The 17,691-nt window shown below is 37.7% G+C and overlaps 1 protein-coding gene across 5 annotated transcripts in view; it reads left to right on the top strand.

Annotated features, from left to right (window-relative positions):
• Positions 1-17,691, top strand: part of LOC136030372 (protein turtle-like) — a 370,614-nt gene that overhangs the window by 164,133 nt on the left and 188,790 nt on the right. For all 5 annotated transcript variants that reach the window (XM_065709291.1, XM_065709293.1, XM_065709294.1 and 2 more), the window contains one exon: positions 9,916-10,060. In XM_065709291.1, the coding sequence (XP_065565363.1) occupies positions 9,916-10,060 (145 nt within the window). The remainder of the gene's footprint in view (positions 1-9,915; positions 10,061-17,691) is intronic.

The following is a 17,691-nucleotide window of genomic DNA, read 5'->3' as shown; positions in this document are numbered from 1 at the left end:
GTTGAAAGCGGGGATGTCGCCTATTTCAATAGCGAAATTCAGCAATGATAGGGACATTGATGCATACCTCAACACCTTCAAGTGTACAATTATGCAAAACCAGTGGGGAAAATCGAAGTGGACAGTGAGGCTGCGTGGTTTGTTGACAGAAAAAGCCGCCAAAGCTAATTCGATGCTCCCACCAAACCAAATTCACGAATATGATGAGGTAAAACGATTAGTTCTTCGTAGTTTTGGAGTCACACCAGAAGCAATATCGATTTCGTTTCTGCTCCGAACAGAAGGAGGCAGATAAGTCTTTGATCAACTATGGGAGGATTCTGGAGCGACTATCTATCAGATGGTTTGAGTTTCAGGATTACAAAACCGAAACAAATCCTGTGATCCTCAGACAGAAAATAGATGATTTCCTTTGACTGATTGGGGTTGGGCAATTTATAGGTTCTATAAAAAATTATTAAATACACAAATGTCTCAACAAACTCGATCAACCGCCTTTGGAGGATATATGCAGATTAGCAGACGCGTTCTTTCTCGCCAGAAGAGACGAAAATCTAGTTTAGAAGAATTTGCCATGGAAATAAAACAGATCTTGAAACACTCAAAATCACGAAGAGAAGCCCGAAACAGAGAAGAAAGATGCACAAAATATAGTCGCTTGCACCTCTCCGTCACAGAAGAATTATTAAAGTTGTTATAATTGTGGGAAAATGGGTATATGCTAAGGACTGCAAATAGACAAAGAAACGAAGTCTTTTAGCTTGAAGTCCTAGTCCATTGGAAAATGCACGGGAACGTTTCTATTTTGAAGGTGAAATTGAAGGGCATCCAGCAACTTTCTTGGTCGTCAGTGGTGCCACCCTGTGAATTATGCACAAGAAGTATATGCCGAACGATAGCCTATCTTCAAAGAAGATAAAATTTTGCTGCTTCCATGGGAACTGTGGATCCTATCCAGTTAAAAAAGTTCACATCTAGGTAGAAAGGAAATGGGAAGGTTCTAGTGACTGTGCACCCGTTTTTGTCTCAAGTGAATTACCTGTGGACATGATTCTGAGGATATCATTTCCTCGTTTCAACGAGTTTTTCAGTCAGCTCTTTGGAAAAAAAGCATAATATTAGAGCTCTTGTCAACACAAGGAAGAATTACTGCCAAAAAGAGCTTAAACAGAATGAATCCATACCTAAAATGATTGACTCACCTCCAATACCGAGCGTTCCTGATTCACCTACTCGAAAGGATTGGAGAGTCAATCTTCCAGAAAATGAATTTGGACAATAGAGGTGGATCCTGGAAACACTGGGAGGCCAGACAGACGGAAAAAGAGTAGAAAAGAAAAGTGGATTGAGCCTGATTTGCACAAGCCTCTTTCGTTGGGTACAGCTTAGGAGATAAATCAGGATCAACTGACTGGAAATGAACTCAAACGAATAGAGGAGGCTGACAAAAATCTTTGTAAGTTGTTTCAAGCAAGCTCCACTACGTGAAAGCTATGATATCCTAAGGGGTGCTTTATAGGAAGAGGACCTCCTCAGTGGGTGACAAGGTATTGCAACTTTTTTTTACCACGGTCTCGCAGATCCTTCATCATGAAGCTGGCCTACGACTCGCCATTAAGTGGGCATACTAGTAACCAGCGGACTTGGAATCAGATTTTGCATCATTTCTTTTGGCCACGAGTAAGTCGAGATGTCCAAAAATACATTAAAACGTGTAAGCTGTGTCAGCTCACTGCTAGGCTGAAATTGACGGAGAAGGTACCTCTGACTTTCCTTACACATAGTGGAAGAACCCTTCTACTGCGTAGCTGTAAAACTGTTGGGCCGTTAAGAACATTACAGAATGGTCATCGATTTCTGCTTGTAATTTCAGATTATGCCACCAGATATCCGAAAGGGTTACCTTCAAAGAAGACCAATGCAAGAAAGGTTGCGGAGGTCCTTAAACATTTCTTTTTCCGAGTTGGAGTCCCTTTTGAGATTTTGACCCACCAAGGATCAAATTTTCTGTCCAAAAGTTTAAGGGAAGTTCATAAAGCGCTTGGTATAAAGGCAATAAAAACTTCTTCTTATCATCCTCAGACTGAAGGGCTGGTGGAAAGACTAAATGGAACCTTAATCCACTTGCTTAAGAAATATTTTATGGACAATCCAAAAGAATGGGACCAGCACATCCCTTACATTTTGTTTGCGTGTCGCGAAACAGTTCAGTCTTCATTGGGGGTTCAGTCCCTTCGAACTCCTGTATTGTAGGCGACCAAGAGGACCATTGTATATCCTCAAAGAACAGTGGGAGGCAGCACCAACAGTTTAAAGACAAAATCGAACAACTGTTAAACTTTTGCAAGAACGCTCTCGAGTTGAAAAATTGATGAAGGAAGCTAAAAAAACTGGACTTAAGCGGTGAGCCAACAAAAGAAGCTATGTGACCGTCGTACAAAGCCCCGTGAATCTCTGGAGGGAGAGGAAGTCCTAGTGCTTCTGTCAGCTGGTGACCATAAACTGGAAGTGCGGTGGCAAGGCCCCGTTAAAGTCTTCCGGAAAATTGACAGAATCAGTTACGAAATTGAGATATCAAAGGCAAGGAATAAATACAGAGTACTTCACATCAAGCTTCTGTGGTGATTCAAGAGGATACTGCTAGAAATTTCGATGACATCCATTGGCAGAAATCTGAACGTATTTGAACGTATGAAGCTGCTTCTTGTATGCTCACTATAGAGCACACAAGAAGTAGAGTTGAGGATCCACCCTAGAAAGATTAAATCGGCTCAGAACGAGGTTTGTTACCTGGGTCACCGCATTAGAATTGGGAAAATCTCCCCACTGGAAAGCAAGGTCCAGGTCGTTCAAAATTTTCCCCTACCAGTTTCCAAGAAGGAAATTCCTTCTTTTATGGGGATGGCAGCATATTATCAACGTTTTATCAAGAATTTTGCTGAAATTGCTGAGCCACTCACTTCGCTTCTGAAAAAAAGTTCTCCAAACAAGTTAAAGCTGAGCAAGATATAGGTCGGCGCATTGACAACCTGAAACAAGCACTCATCAAAGCCCCTGTTTTGGTTACACCAGATTTCAGTAAGGGTGTTATCTTACAGACCGACGCCTTTGACATAGGCTTCATAGCGGTCATCACCCAAAGGGACAGTGAAGAGCACCCAATTACATTCCGTAGTAGGAAACGGGTCCTGGCTGAAAGACGTTACTCCACTGTGGAAAAATTAGCTTTGGCTCTCAAATGGAGAATCGGAAGCTTCGAGTAATACCCGAAGGGACATCATTTCTTTTTAGAAACGGACACAACCCTCTTAGGTGGCTTAATGTTGCCCAAAGTTGTAACGCTCATTTAAGTTGCTGGTCATTAGCTCTACAAGAATTTTATTTTATCATTAATAGCCGACTGGGATCCATGAACAAAAATGCTGATGCACTTTCAAGGCTGTACTAAGTAATATTGTTTGATTAAGGATGTTGATAGTCGGATTAAGGATGTCTCTGCCATCCTTTTATGGAAGGGAGTGGTGTCATCAATCGCCTATGTAAATCATACTTCTAGCTAAATCCTTTTTCATTTTAAGTCTTTGACTGTAGGAGATTGCGTAAGTGGGTGAACCTAGATACTGAACTCGGAGTGCAAGAACGTTTATTTGATTCATATGATTTGCTAGTTGCGATTTGTCTGTTTAAGAAAAAAGAAGTGATTTTTTGTATTTGGATACTTTATTGGAATAGGGAGAAATTAGTCGGCAAAAAGTGGTCAAAACAATGAACTGATTCTAATTTGTGATTTTTGTACCAGATTTTCCTATCACCAACTTTCAAAAAGTGCAAGATATTTTTTTAAAGTCGTTATGTTAAAAAAAAGACGAAAAAACTTCAATTTTACCTCGAACAATTTTTGCCGATTTTGTGTCGGCAAAAATCGGTTTTATACCGATTTTATGTTTTCTTTGTGGGACTGTAACTTCGGTTTTAAAAAGAGGGAAAGATCCTAATAAATGTGATTCTTACAGGCCAATAGCTGTTGCGTGTAATATAAGCAGAATTTTTGAGTATGTAATTCTACCGTCTATTATTGATTTTGTTAATTATGATGCTAATCAGTTTGGATTTAAAAAGGGAATTGGATGCCAGCATGCACATAGGGCGCTTGCTGTTCTCCTCAAAGACGCGCATACTAAAGGTCAGTCATTACACATTTGTGTATTGGACATTTCTAAGGCATTTGACACTGTTGTCCATTCACATGCTTTTCTCTCAATGCATCAGCTAGGTATTAACATTTCAATCATATCTGTGCTACGTTTTTGTATTCTAATTCGCATGTGAGACTGAAATGTAATGGCCTTATTTTCAAAATATACCACTCAAATGCGGGGTCAGACAAGGAGGCGTCCTTTCACCTTATATTTTTAATGCTGGTATTGCAAGTGTTCTGACTAAGATCCAATCAAGTTGTTTTTTCGAGTATAGTGACATTTCTTACTTAGCATACGCCGATGACCTCCTTTTAATTAGTTGCTCTAAGAACACACTTGACCGTAATGTCCGTCTGGCTGGATCATTGTTCAATGATATTGGCCTTTCTTTAAATATTGACAAATGTGAGTATTTATCTTTTAATAATAATGATTGTGTTAATTCTCCAATTGCGGAAGTTTTGCTATATCTAGAGTGAAGATGCTGAAGTGGCTGGGTATATCTGTTTGCGATTCGCTTGCTAGCACCCGGAGGAAGTTTTTAATTGACACTAGAGATAAGTTAAGATTTAGCTATGCAAAAATTGTTGCAAATCGTGGTCGTTTTAGCAGACGTGGATTGGCTAAGCTGTATTCTAGTTTTTGCGACCATGCCGTTTCGTCTGCGTCCGGATTGCATCCTATTTTTTACAAAGATTGATCTCAAGCAAATGAGGGTTAACTATTTTCGTTATTGTAAATTCCTTTTGTACCTACCCAGATCGGTTCGAAACAGACGCCTTGTAGATCGTTACGGAGCTACCGAAATTTTGTTATCGTTGGAGAATCCGCAGACCAATATTGGCGCTGATGCGTGTTTCCGTCTTGGTGCGCACCATGGTCTCATCCGGTTTTTTCATTAAGTGATTTTCAGTTGTTGTTTTTTCTATTTTTTTTTAATTTCATTTTCTTCCATACTTCACTATCTTAAACTTGTACTGTGGGTTACAAATAAAGTATTATTATTATTATTATTATTATTATTATTATTATTATTATTATTATTATTATTATTATTATTATTATTATTATTATTATTATTATTATTATTATATGATACTAGAATCAAAACTATTTAGATTCACTGTACTAAGAGCTGCTACAGGGTTCCCATGAGCTATCTATGGTGCTTTATGTGCCGAAAATGACGGAAAAATATATTCTGAGCATTTTCCACCACTGAATGCTGAACATTTTGACTGGAATAGAAGTCCTTTAAAAAATGTTTCTTTTGAGGTTTCTGGAACTTTAGTTCTGTGAAGAAGAAAAATTGGCCATGATTTCGAATGATTGGAAAACCTTAATTAGCCATCATATTGAGTGATGGAGGGTCTTAGCCCATTTGACCTTGAACCAATAAACCATTAAAAGTGATGTAATTTGCACGTATTACGAAATGAAGATCCCTTATGGCTGAAAGGATCTCTAGAGACCTATTAAAAATTTCAACTTTTTACGTATATGAATTCCTACGTGTGTGAAATCCAGCAAGCTGTCCAAAAGAAAGACATTGGTGAAACATTCAAAATGCTGCTTTGGCTGACTGACCAGCAGGTCCGTAAGCCTGAAAACTTTGCATATAGAAACAAGAAAAGACCAGCCAACAGTCTTTGTCTTCGGAGAAAACATATCAATAATCTTCTAAACTCAGATTCACCCAATGGTATCGAACTATCACTCATCACCGCTGCTCCAGAAACCTACGTGTCCCCGATTTCGCCAAATTTTTCCCCAAAAAGGTTAAATTAGCCTAGAAAAAATAATAATTAAGAATAAAAAAAGCAGCAAACACCTGTGATGTAAATTTAGAGCTACTTAAAATAGAGGTCTGTGATGGTTTTTCATCACTTTCCTTTTTTTTGGTATTTTTACTTTGTGATATTTTCTCGGCTCGTAGTTTGTTGGTGTTTGGTTTGAAAAAGGTTAATTCCCTGTTTTGGTGGAGAGCTAAGACACGAACCATTTTTGTTTTGTATGATTCTTTTGGTAAAAGTTTTGTCATATGAATCAGAACTTTTCTGAACGTTGTCAGAGGCAACGCTCTAGCGTTCCTGTAGTAAACGCCATTAGGCTTTGATGATTAATTTTTTCCCTCAGAAACATTTTATATCGATTGTCGAATAAACTTCAGAGAGGGCTTAATCGATTGGAAATTGAAATTTCTAGTTCGCTTTTTAAGAGTGATCGGAGGGCAACTATCCCCCCCCCCCCATGCCCTTTCTTTCCCAAGTATATCCAATCAAAATCTCGAGATAGGCTTTTTTTCAAAATAAAGATAAGATAAGAAAACGCAGTAGTCGAATCAACCCCTAGAGCCAGGGGACAGGTGTTTAAGGTATGCCCTCAGGGCATATATGGTTTTTATGGAAGTGATGGTCGCGAAAACTTCAGAGAGGCCATTCGATTGACAATCGGAAGTTCTAATCTATTTAAAAGGTCAAAATTGATCGAAAGGGAATTAACACACCCCCCTCTCCTAGCCCTTCTTACCCAAAGATTTCCGACCAAAATTTTGAGATAGTCATTTTATTCAAAATAGTTGAACAATCAAATAGGTCCCGGGGAACATATAAGGTTTTCTGTAAAGGATGGTCGCATAAACTTCAGAGGAGGCTCATTCTATTGGATGTTGAAAATTTTAGTTCCCCTTTTCAGAGTCAGAAGTAATCGGAGGACATTTACCTCCACCACACGCCTTATCCCAAAATGCATCCAATAAACATTTGAAAAAAGTGTTTTGTTCAAAATAGTCCAACGATCAGATAAAAATACTTGGGGGTCAACACAACACCCTCAGAGCCCAGGGGAAGGGTTATAAGTTATTTTCAGAGGGCATATAAGGTTTTTATAGAAGAAGTGGCCGTATAAGCTTCGAAGGTGTCTCAAAAGAGTGGGAATTCATAGTTTGGTTCCCCTTTAAAGAGTCAAAAGTCATGGAATGGCATATAGCCGAGGAGCGGCTGTCTTCTTTTTCCCTAATGCATCCGATTGAAAATTTGAGATAGTCATTTTATTCAAAATAGACCAAAGATCATAGAACAAAATCACTGGGGTTTACACTCCCCTCTCAGAACCCTAGGGCAAGTGTTGTAAGTTCTGCCCCAAGGGCAAATAATATGTTTATGGAAGTAGTGGTCGTATTAACTTCAGAGGGTTAATTCTTTGGAAATTGAAAGTTCTAGTTTCCTTTTTAAGAGTCAAAAGGGACTGGAGGGCCACTAGCCAAGGGGGAGGGCTGTTCTCTTTACCCCAAACGCATCTGGTCGAGTTTGGGGGCAAGTCTTGTAAGTTACGCCCTTGGGGCACATAAGGTTCTTATGGAGGGTGTGGTTTATAAACTTCATAGGGGGCTTATTTGATTAGCAATTGAAAGTTCTAGTTCCATTTTAAGAGCCATAATTGATCCAAGGGCAACTTGTCCCCCATGTCCTTTTCCCCCAAATTAATTCGATCAAAATTTTAAGATAGTCATTTTGTTCAAAATAGTCTATATATCATACAGCAATACTTTTGGGGTTGGCACAGCTACGCAAAGCCTCGGGTCTAGGGTTGTAAGTTATGCCCCGGGGGCATAAAAGGTTTTGTGGAAGGGCATGGTTGTATAAACTTCGGAGGAGGCTCGTTTGATTGGAAAATGAAAGCTCTAGATACCTATTTTAAGGGCCAAAAATGATCAGAGGGCAACAGCCCCCTACTTTCTTTCTTCCCTGAATGCATCCAATCAAAAGTTTGAAATAGCATTGAGTCCAATTTAGTCCAGAGGCTGTATAACAATACCTTCACAGAACTGCCAGGTTGACACAACCGCTAGAGCTGTGGATTAAGTGTTATAAGTTATGCCCCAGGGGCATAAAAGTTTTTATGGAAAAGTAGCTGTTTAAATTTTAGAGGAGGCTCATTTGATTGGAAATTAGAAGTTGTATTTCCCCTTTAAAGAGTCGAAAGTGATCAGAAGGCAAATAGCTCCCTCACGCCCTCTTTTCCTGAAATGCATCTGATTTAACTTTCATAGATACCCATTTTGTTAAAAATAGACCAAAGATCATATAAAAGTGGCTTCGGGATTGACACGATCCCCAGGGCCCGGGAAGGATTGTAAGTTGTGCCTTAGCTGCACATCAGGTTTTCATGAAATTGGAAGAGTCTCATTCGGTGGGAAATAAAAATTTCATTTGCCCTTTCTATGGGTCGAAAGTGATCGGAGAGTAACTGGGGCTCATTCGATTGGAAATTGAAGCCTTTAGTTCTTTTTTAAGAATCAAAAGTGAGCAAAGGGTAACCGGCCCGCGCACTCCCTTTTCCCTTAAGGTGTCTGGACAAAATTTGAAGATAGAGGTTATGTTTGGAGGTTATACCAAATAGCTATGCTTCCAGGGTTGAACCTCCCTCCCAGCCCCCGGAGAAAGGCTTAGAGGTATAAAAGTTGCTTATTGCTACTTCGATGCTTTGTTTACTTTGATACTTGGATTTATCGATTTACGGGGCAACTTTTTTATATACGGGGCAAGGGCTATAAGTTATGCAATTTGTTTATTGTTACTTTGATACTTTGTTTGCTTTAATACTTTCTTTACTTTGATACTTTGTTATTTTCATAAGTTTACTTTTGATACTAGTTTTGATACTTTTATGAAACTATGCTTTTGAAAAAAATTATTTTGAAATATGGAATTTTGAAAAACTTTAAATTTCGGCAATAAAAAAAATAACAGAAATTAGTGAAAAAACACTTTTCGAAAAAAAAGTTTTTTAAAGAAAAGTAAATGCTTTTACCTTTTACCGTTATAAAATTTACTTCCCCAACGGTAAATCATACTTAAAACGCTAATGGCGCAATAGGTTTTTTACTTTTACCGTTAGGGAAGGGGGCATTAGCCATACTCTTGTTTGTAGTGATTTTTGTTCTTTTTATACCTGGTCCACATATTGAATTTATGGTTTGCTCGTTTAAGATTTATTTATCCATTTATGGACATACCTGTTGTATGTTTGGTTTCTATTACTGTTTATTTAAGAGCTGTTCGTTTTGGGTTTCATTTATTCTTTAATAGTAGTTTCTGGTCTTTTTAAATTTGAGTCATTATAAATTTTTTTTTCTGCTGACCTTAACTTTAATACGGCCTTTCATTTTCTTGTAAAAACTTCTTTTTCTAAAAGTTTTTCTTACTTAAAATTATTTAAGCTTCAATAAGCTATTTGTTTTTACTTGTAACTGCCAAGTGACCTTAACCTTGTTTTTAGCTAAAAATCCTAGTTGTGGAAGCTTGGTATCCCAAATAACTCTAGCCAATGAGAGTAAACTTGGGATTCAAGTGCCCGGCCTTAGACTTCTACTGACATTCTGGTCAAACGAAATTCGAAAAGTTTCAATCTTTAATTTTGAATTCTGGCTATAATCGCATAAAAAAACTAATAGAAAAGTTTGCTTTCTTTGCCAGCTGGATTTAATTTAAGTAGGCAGTTTTTCTATTAATACCGTGTTATTGACAGAGGCAACTCCTGATCAGTCGAATTAGAACATTAAAAAAAATTCGGCGAACCGTGCATAAAGTCTGTTTGACACTCTGTTGATATGCATCTATGATGCTGGCCAAGGCATGGTATGAATTTGTGGATGTTGCATTCTATGATGCCTTTCCCTCCTTGATTTCTTGGGCTAATTATCATTATTTTCCAGAAATCAAAAGACGGAAATTTAACTGTCAGTCATTTGAGACTCCGTCCACGAATTGATGACAATGACCTTTTCTTACGATGTCTTGCGCATAATCCAGCTTTGCCGAATAATACCCTAGAGTCCTCAGTTCAGATATCTGTAAGTTGTAAGTATTACAGGCTCTAGTTTTAATTATATCTCAGACAGTGGATCATGACAGTGCTATGATATTTGCAGCGGTAGCTGCAAGTTAGTAAGGAACAAAACGACCCATAGTAACCAAATATTAATGGAACGGGTTTAAAAAAAAATGAGAAGTGTAAAAAATTTCCATTTCAAGCTAATTCAGCAATTGCAACAATGATTAAATAGGTTTTAACAGTACAACTTTATTTTAAAGACAAATTCAAGGGAATTACGAAAAATAACCTGAAACCCCTAGAAAAAGGCGTTGAATCAAAACAAAAGGTAGACCGTTGGAATTGCAATAAGGCTGAAGACCCTCTTCAAAAAACTTACAGTTTTCTGGATTGAATAGCAAGAGAAATAAATTTTTTTCGCACAGGTAGTACTGACTTTTCCTCTTTCTTTCTATTTTTTTCTCCCCAGCTAGAGGGTAATATCTTTAATAAATGCTAGATCTAAGTTTTTTGTAGCTAATAAAACACGACATTTAAAGTAAAATAATTTTTTGACAAAAACTGCAGCCTCGTATACAAGATGATGAATGACGTCAGAATAGCAGGCTACAAACGTAAATGATGTTAAAGTAACTCTATGTGGTGACGTTAGGAAAAACTTAGGTTTGTTGTTTACTATATCCAGCTAAGAAAACGGCAAAGGGTTTTCCTGCGTGTTTTCCAGCTTTTTAATCCTCCCCCCCCAAAAAAAAAGAATTTCCACTCATTGGAAGCCTCATGGGAAATCCAATTCCTTCCAGAAAGTTCCATCCAGACAATTCTCCTCCGAAAATTCTCCCCACATGGAAATTGAGCAGTCAAAGAAAAATTAAGATAAATAAAACGAACGAAGATAAGACGGGATTCTGGAATATTATACTTTAGTTCCAAATACTCAAAGAATGTACGATGCCAAATCAAACATATTTAATGTTATAAATTGTAAGTAAGGAGCAAATTGGGCATATAATAACCAAGACTCTAAAACAGAATTTTGATAACAATTAATACATCCTAAAAATTTTCTTTTTATACTGATTCCAAATATGTAGAGTTAAATAACTCATGTTAAATAAGTCGTTTTTTCCGGCATATTTGGCCCTTTTCTAAAAACTTGTAATGTCGCAACGCCTTACGATATTCAATTTAGTCTCTTACAAAACTGGAGTGAATTGGGTCTTCAATAATTAATTACGGTTCGAATGTTTCTATAGTTGCTAGTCTCTTAGACACAGAGATGTCAATACATTTTATGATTTGACAATTTATTAATGCTGCATGGAAAGCGAAGGTATCCTCAAGTTAAGCTAATTTAGATAGCCGGCTTATATCCGATTGATTGGACCAAACGGAACTTTTACTGAAACTGAGTTACTAAAAAGAAGCAAATTAATTAAGCATAATACTAGCAGCGTTCGGAGTCGCCTATAAATTCCAGTAAATTCCTATATTCTAATGCACTCCTATAAAATGCCTGTACTTTGGCAAAAATCCTATTATTCCTATATTTTCGGCTGAAGAGCACTAAGAACATTGCTCATTATTTGCAATTTTCACTTCTCTTTAAGTAAGCCAAGATGCACTTCTCTTTTTGCTTTTGACTCTGTTGTAGACTGTGCAGTCTTTCGGTGTAGATCCATAATTAGTTACAACTGTTGAGCGGTTTGAACTTAACTAATGTTTTGTACTGGGTCTATTAAGCTGCTTCTGCCTGGGCTATGCTGTTGTGTTGACTTAGTAGCCTATGTTTTGTTTTTTGTCATGTTGGACCTGTCCGAAATGAGCAAAGATCAGTATACTGGCTAGCAGTATCTGCTTAATGAAACTGGAGTTCTTGCGACTTATGCGTTTCCTGCCTGAACGCTATTTGAAAGGTTGATGCGAATACGGCCCAGTTTTGGACATATCCATATTTTTTCTTTTTATGGTCTTTTAATCTGGGGATGCTATTTTGTAGGTGATGCTTGGTAATAAAGTATGGGGCCTACCAAGTTTAATAGTTAAGGGCTTGCTAAGACGGATTGTAGCTGTAGAAAGGTTGGCGAATGGTGAAAGACTGGAAACGACCAGTACTCGTTATTTTACAAACTCTGCTTGAAAAATTTTGGTTGCACAGCTAGGGTTGCTCAGGGGTAAACCAACATGCGCGATCTGTAGGACACAAAGCCGCAGTTACTGCTTAACTACATCCACTATAGGTTCACCTGAATGGACAATCTCGAGTTGATGAAACAACCAAGGATAAACCGTTAGTTGGTACAAACATTTTTTGTGAGCGTGATGCCGCTTATAAAGCTGATTTAATATGGTAACTTCAGACGGTAGAGAGTTCCATGTCTGCTAACTCTTCAGACCATATTGTCGCAACCTTCCATGCGATGTTCCCCCCTAAGATCTCCAACGAAATGCCCCCATGTGCGAAGAAACTCATGTATCTGATCACCGATGCGCTGCATCCGTACTGTAAGCAAATTCTTGTGAAGGACATTCAGTCATATCTTGTACTAGAATATGACGAGACAGTCAACAACGCTGGTATGAAAGAGTTAGAGATACGTGTTCGATATTGGTCCTCATATGGAAACGAAATCCAGAGCAGACTTTTGTGCACAAGTTTTATGGGCCACGCAACAAGTGATGATCTGTATAGGAAGATTATGTCAGCCATTGATCAGAATCAGCTACCACTTGAAAAACTGATCACGTTTGGAAATGATGGACCAAACGTCAACAAAAGCGTTTGGAATAACTTCAATGCCAAAAACAAAAGAAAGTGACGGGAAAGGGAATTTTCAATATTGGTACTTGAAACATCCATATAATCCATAACGCTTTCTTGAAAGGTCTTCAGATCCAACTTTGCTATTCTTGTGCATTCACTTTTTGACGGCTGGCCTTCACGTTGTAAGGACTATTGAAAGTGCCGAAAGAAAGTAAGAGTGCCAGAGAATGCTTTCATATAGCATGTCCTAAGCCGCTGGCTGACGATCGGACGTGCCCTTGCTAGAATCATGGAGCAGTTGCCGGCAATCTTATGGTACTTCCTGAACTTTATGCCGAGAGAGTGAAGAACCTTCTGCCCACTCCCAAATTTCTGAAGATTGTGGCTTATATCAGAAGTGGGACAATGAAGGCCCAACTCGAGTTTGTTCTAGCCTCAGCAGAACTGTTCATAAGTTTCACCCAACTGTTCCAGAAAGAAGAGCCTCTCATTCATGTTCTGAACTCAGAGATCAAAAGACTAGTTGTGAGGCTTTGCGGACGGGTCTTTACTCCAGATTTCGTGACCGATATTGAAAATTTCTCACCAGAAATGTTGAACCTTGCTAAAAAATTTACAGAAAAGCCCATAGTTTCAGAAAATGTGGAACGAGCTTTCCGTGAGAAAGCAACACTGAAAGACAAGGCCATTTTCTATGTCAATGTGCGAAAACATTTTATTGCGGGCATTCGCCATATTTTGAACAAATGTCCTCTGGAAAAGGATGGTTTTCTAGAGGCTTTACGCTTTTTGAGTCCGATCAACATGAAGGATTCAAGAAGCATTGCAGACATAGCGGCTGTGGCACGCGAGATTGCGATTGGAGCAAGCTCAGACGTCGCCCAGGCTGACTGGCTGTTTTGCGAACGGAAAATGGACCCCGTGAGGACATACTCGGATCGATCATTTTTGAAGCCATTACTTTGCACTGGTGAATGAGCGCGGGGACAGCAAGTACCCGGAACTTACAAAGCTTATCAAAGCAATGCTGACGTTATTGCCTGGCAGCGCAGATGTTGAACGTGGGTTTTCGTGTTCTGGTAGGATTCTCGGTGAAGACCAGGCATCAATGTCTGAACGCGTTCTGGATACGAGACTCATGGTATATGACACTTTGAGACTTTATGGAGGAAAACCAGAACGGTTTGTTATTATAAAAGAGCTGTTGAATCTTGCACGTTTTGCATGGTCTCAGTATCAAAAATATCTGCATGAAAAGAAAAAAGAAGAGCTATCCGATAAGGAGAAAGGAGCTTTTGAAGAGGACAACAAGTGGAAGTTGCAGGAGGTCCACAACAAAAAGAAAGAAATAGAAGACCTGGAAATCGAAAAGAAAAACTTAGAGCATCAGAGCAAAGAGAGAAGAGAACAGTAGCAGATACTCTACTTCAAGAAGTGACCGATAGAATGAAGAAGGCTTCGGGTTCCAAGGGTTCCATAGACATTCCCCTAGCTGTTTCTTTGCTCGAAGGTGCTGTGAAGTCCAGAACAAGTGAAAGAGAGCAGATGGTGGAATCTGCGAGAATGGAGCAGTCTCTTGCAAAGAGAAGAACTGACCTCATATCAAAATTAATGCCCAAGAAGCAGCAAGAGTGATTCCAGGTATTTCACCTGTATCAGTCAATCATTGGCACAGTATGTGTATCTGATTATAAAAAAATGCAGAAGCTCGAGAAATGAAGAATTTACGTGACCAGGCATCCCATACGATCTACCACCGATCTGATCCCAAAGACTTCCGAATCCTATATTTGGCCTATATTTAGGCTCGGGAAATCCTATATAAATAGGACAGAGCCTATAATTTGAAGCGAACCGACCTGTCCGAACCCTGTACTAGGGCTTTCTTACAGCATAAGGTAATCGAATTTTTGGACAACAAGGAAATGACAATTGATTCTGAAATTAGTTTTCAGCACCTCCCTCTGAAATATACTTACTGAGGCTTAAATGACATACAACAAATTTATAAGTTGTTCGGTGGCACGGGAACTGATGATCAGCCAGATAATAAGTAAAAAAAAAGAATAAAATAAATCTATTTGTCAGCTTATTGTTTTTACAAAGGCCTTTATTCAGATACAGAAAATATTCAGTTTTGATTATGACTTCTATGAGATTATTAGTATCATTGAACCGAAAGAATGTCAGTGACACAGACTGTTGAGAACAGTCAAAGATTGTAAAAGATGACGAAAGAGTAACAGTAGATTTAGTAGATTACTGGAAATTAGGTTTGAGCGCGGGGAACAGTCAGAGATGCAAGTGCCATGCTTAACAGCTTTTTTTAAATACTTTTTACACTTGCCATTTTCGTTATTAGCTTCAGAAAAACTATTCAGACTACCTAATTAAGTCAAGACAGACGCATAGAATTAGTTGGAAATGCTTGGTTCCATGATTAATACAGAACATGGCATGAAATGTGCTGGAATTACCGAAAATACTGAAGAATGACCTACCCCTCAAAAAGAGACTAAAATGATTAGAAGCATTAGCAAGCATAGTTGAGTCACAGTCTGATTGGAGTGGGTTTTGTGCATAAAATTCCATGTGATAGAAACAGATAAGAGACATTTGTTCTCGCTGTTTGTCTCGTTGTATTACCTTCCTCGCGTATTGCCTTTCTTTTCCATTTCTGAGAACCAAATGCTTAATCATTTTTTTTGTTTTTTAGTCAGTCATTTTCCTATCTCGGCATTTACAAGAATAGCAAAACGGAAAAAGGAAGATGAAACTCTGTCTTGCCTCCCGTCAGTCTTTTAGAGCATTTTTTGCATCTTTCGCGGATTTGATTTAAACCTTTTTTTGATTTAAAGAAAACGGCAGGAGATGGATGATCGAAATGGATGCAAAAATATCTTGGTTTTACTGTATGGACCCCAGAATGTGCATTTGAAAGTTGCAATAGTTCTTATGCTTTTTCGGAGTTGTAGGAACATTTCGCGCAGAGTCTGAAAGAATAGGAAGAAGTGGAGGCTAACGAAAACTAATTTCTTAGGTCAAAAACTGAAAACTTTGAACAAAATATGACTACACATAGTTCCACAGTTAAATAAATTTCGCCATTTTTGAGTCTCCAGCTGCTTCCAAAGCTTCTTTAGAAACTTGGTCTCTACAAAAACTTGGTCGACCTAACAAAACTTTTATCCGGAACCGCATCTCGCTCTTACATTACTGTCTGAACTTTTAGAATGAAGTAATTTATTCACAAATCGCTCAAACACATTCACAACGAAAAAATTCAACCGAATGAAATTCCATCTATCGATTGTCTAGCAAAAGTTGTCGATATTTTGCAGATTTTTGACAATAAAAGTTAAGAGCACTGCCCAACAATGGTATACCATTAGTAAAGCACACCGCAGAATAAGGTATACCATTATCTTAGCTCATGTCTCTGCTAGAATCAATTAAGAACGTTCTTGTCTCTTTTGTATTTTTCTTTTAATTTATATTTGTTTTTAGTCTATTTTACTTTACTGTTAGATTTAAAAGTTTCTTCTTTTCCCATTTCTTTCTTCTACTATTTTTCTTTGGTTGTTTTCAAATTATAAAGTTTTTAACGCAGTACTATATTTTGTCGGTGTTGCCACATTAAACCACTAAACTTAATAAGTAAAACTATTAAGTAAAACTTGACAATGCTTTTTATCCAAAAAAATTCAAACTTTAATATTAATTTAATCTCCAAGAAAACTACGCCTTCAAATGGATGCTAAACCTTATAAAGTGGTTTGGCGACCTATATTTTTCACTTAATTGACAATATCCAGCATGTGAAGCTATTTTTCATTAAAAAGGGAACCTTCAGTTTTTCTTACTTTTAAATATATATTTGACTATACAGATTTCTGCTTAACCAATCAAAACAATAGAATTTCATTTCCGTTATCCTTTAAAATTTTAACTCTTGTACTATTGCTCAATCCTTCTTTTTTTTAGATTAATTTGCTGTAAATCTCGTTCCAACACATTTTGACGTCTCTAGTAGTATTGTCTTTAGTATTTTCCTCAGATTATTTAGCCGCTTATAATGAACAAAAGCAATAATGTCTGAACACTAGATAACTGCCAACACTGGAGCTAAAATATCCTTATAGTACTACTCCCTTGCGATAATAAACTAGGAAAAATACGTTCTTCCTTCTTACTTTATGAATATGTTTTTTTCTAAATCATAATTTTAATATCGTAGAATGGGAAAGACGTGAGAAACCAAATTTAGCAGATTCCTTACAGAATATCTTTTCTTTGACAAAGTGAAACTGACAAAGTGACAGTGTTTTGAAACTAAAACACAAGTTTCAGGGTAAAAATTTAAGAAGATAACAAATACTAAATGCTCTTTTGGCTAGTAGGCCTATTTGTATATAGTCCTCAAGTGATAACGGTTGGTTGTCAAGGGGGTGAAAGATTCTTTACAGAATATCTTTTCTCTGACAAAGTGAAACAAAGTGACAAATATTTCAGGGTAAAAAGTCAAGTAGAATAACAAATACTAAATGGTCTTTTGGCAAGTAGGCCTAGTGAAGACGGTCTTCCATTGTAAATGGTTGATTGTCAAAGGGCTGAAAGCAAGACCCTCTTTTTTATAGGATAACTAGCGCGCCCCCAAGCCCCCCCAAGCGCGGAAGTCGTTACGCGTCATATTAGTTCCGCGCCATTGTAGTTGTGTCCCTGTGTCCCACCTGTGAATATATATATATATATATATATATATATATATATATATATATATATATATATATATATATATATATATTTTTAACTACGTAAAACTTGCGAATATACAACATTCTTCGCTGTCCCATTGTCTGTACATATAAATAGATTGTCAGGTTTACCGACTCTTGA

This window comes from Artemia franciscana, chromosome 8, assembly GCF_032884065.1.
Source record: "Artemia franciscana chromosome 8, ASM3288406v1, whole genome shotgun sequence".
Classification (NCBI taxonomy): Eukaryota; Metazoa; Arthropoda; class Branchiopoda; order Anostraca; family Artemiidae; genus Artemia; species Artemia franciscana.
Note: the sequence above shows the minus strand (reverse complement) of the source record. Positions and strands in the feature narration are given on the sequence as shown.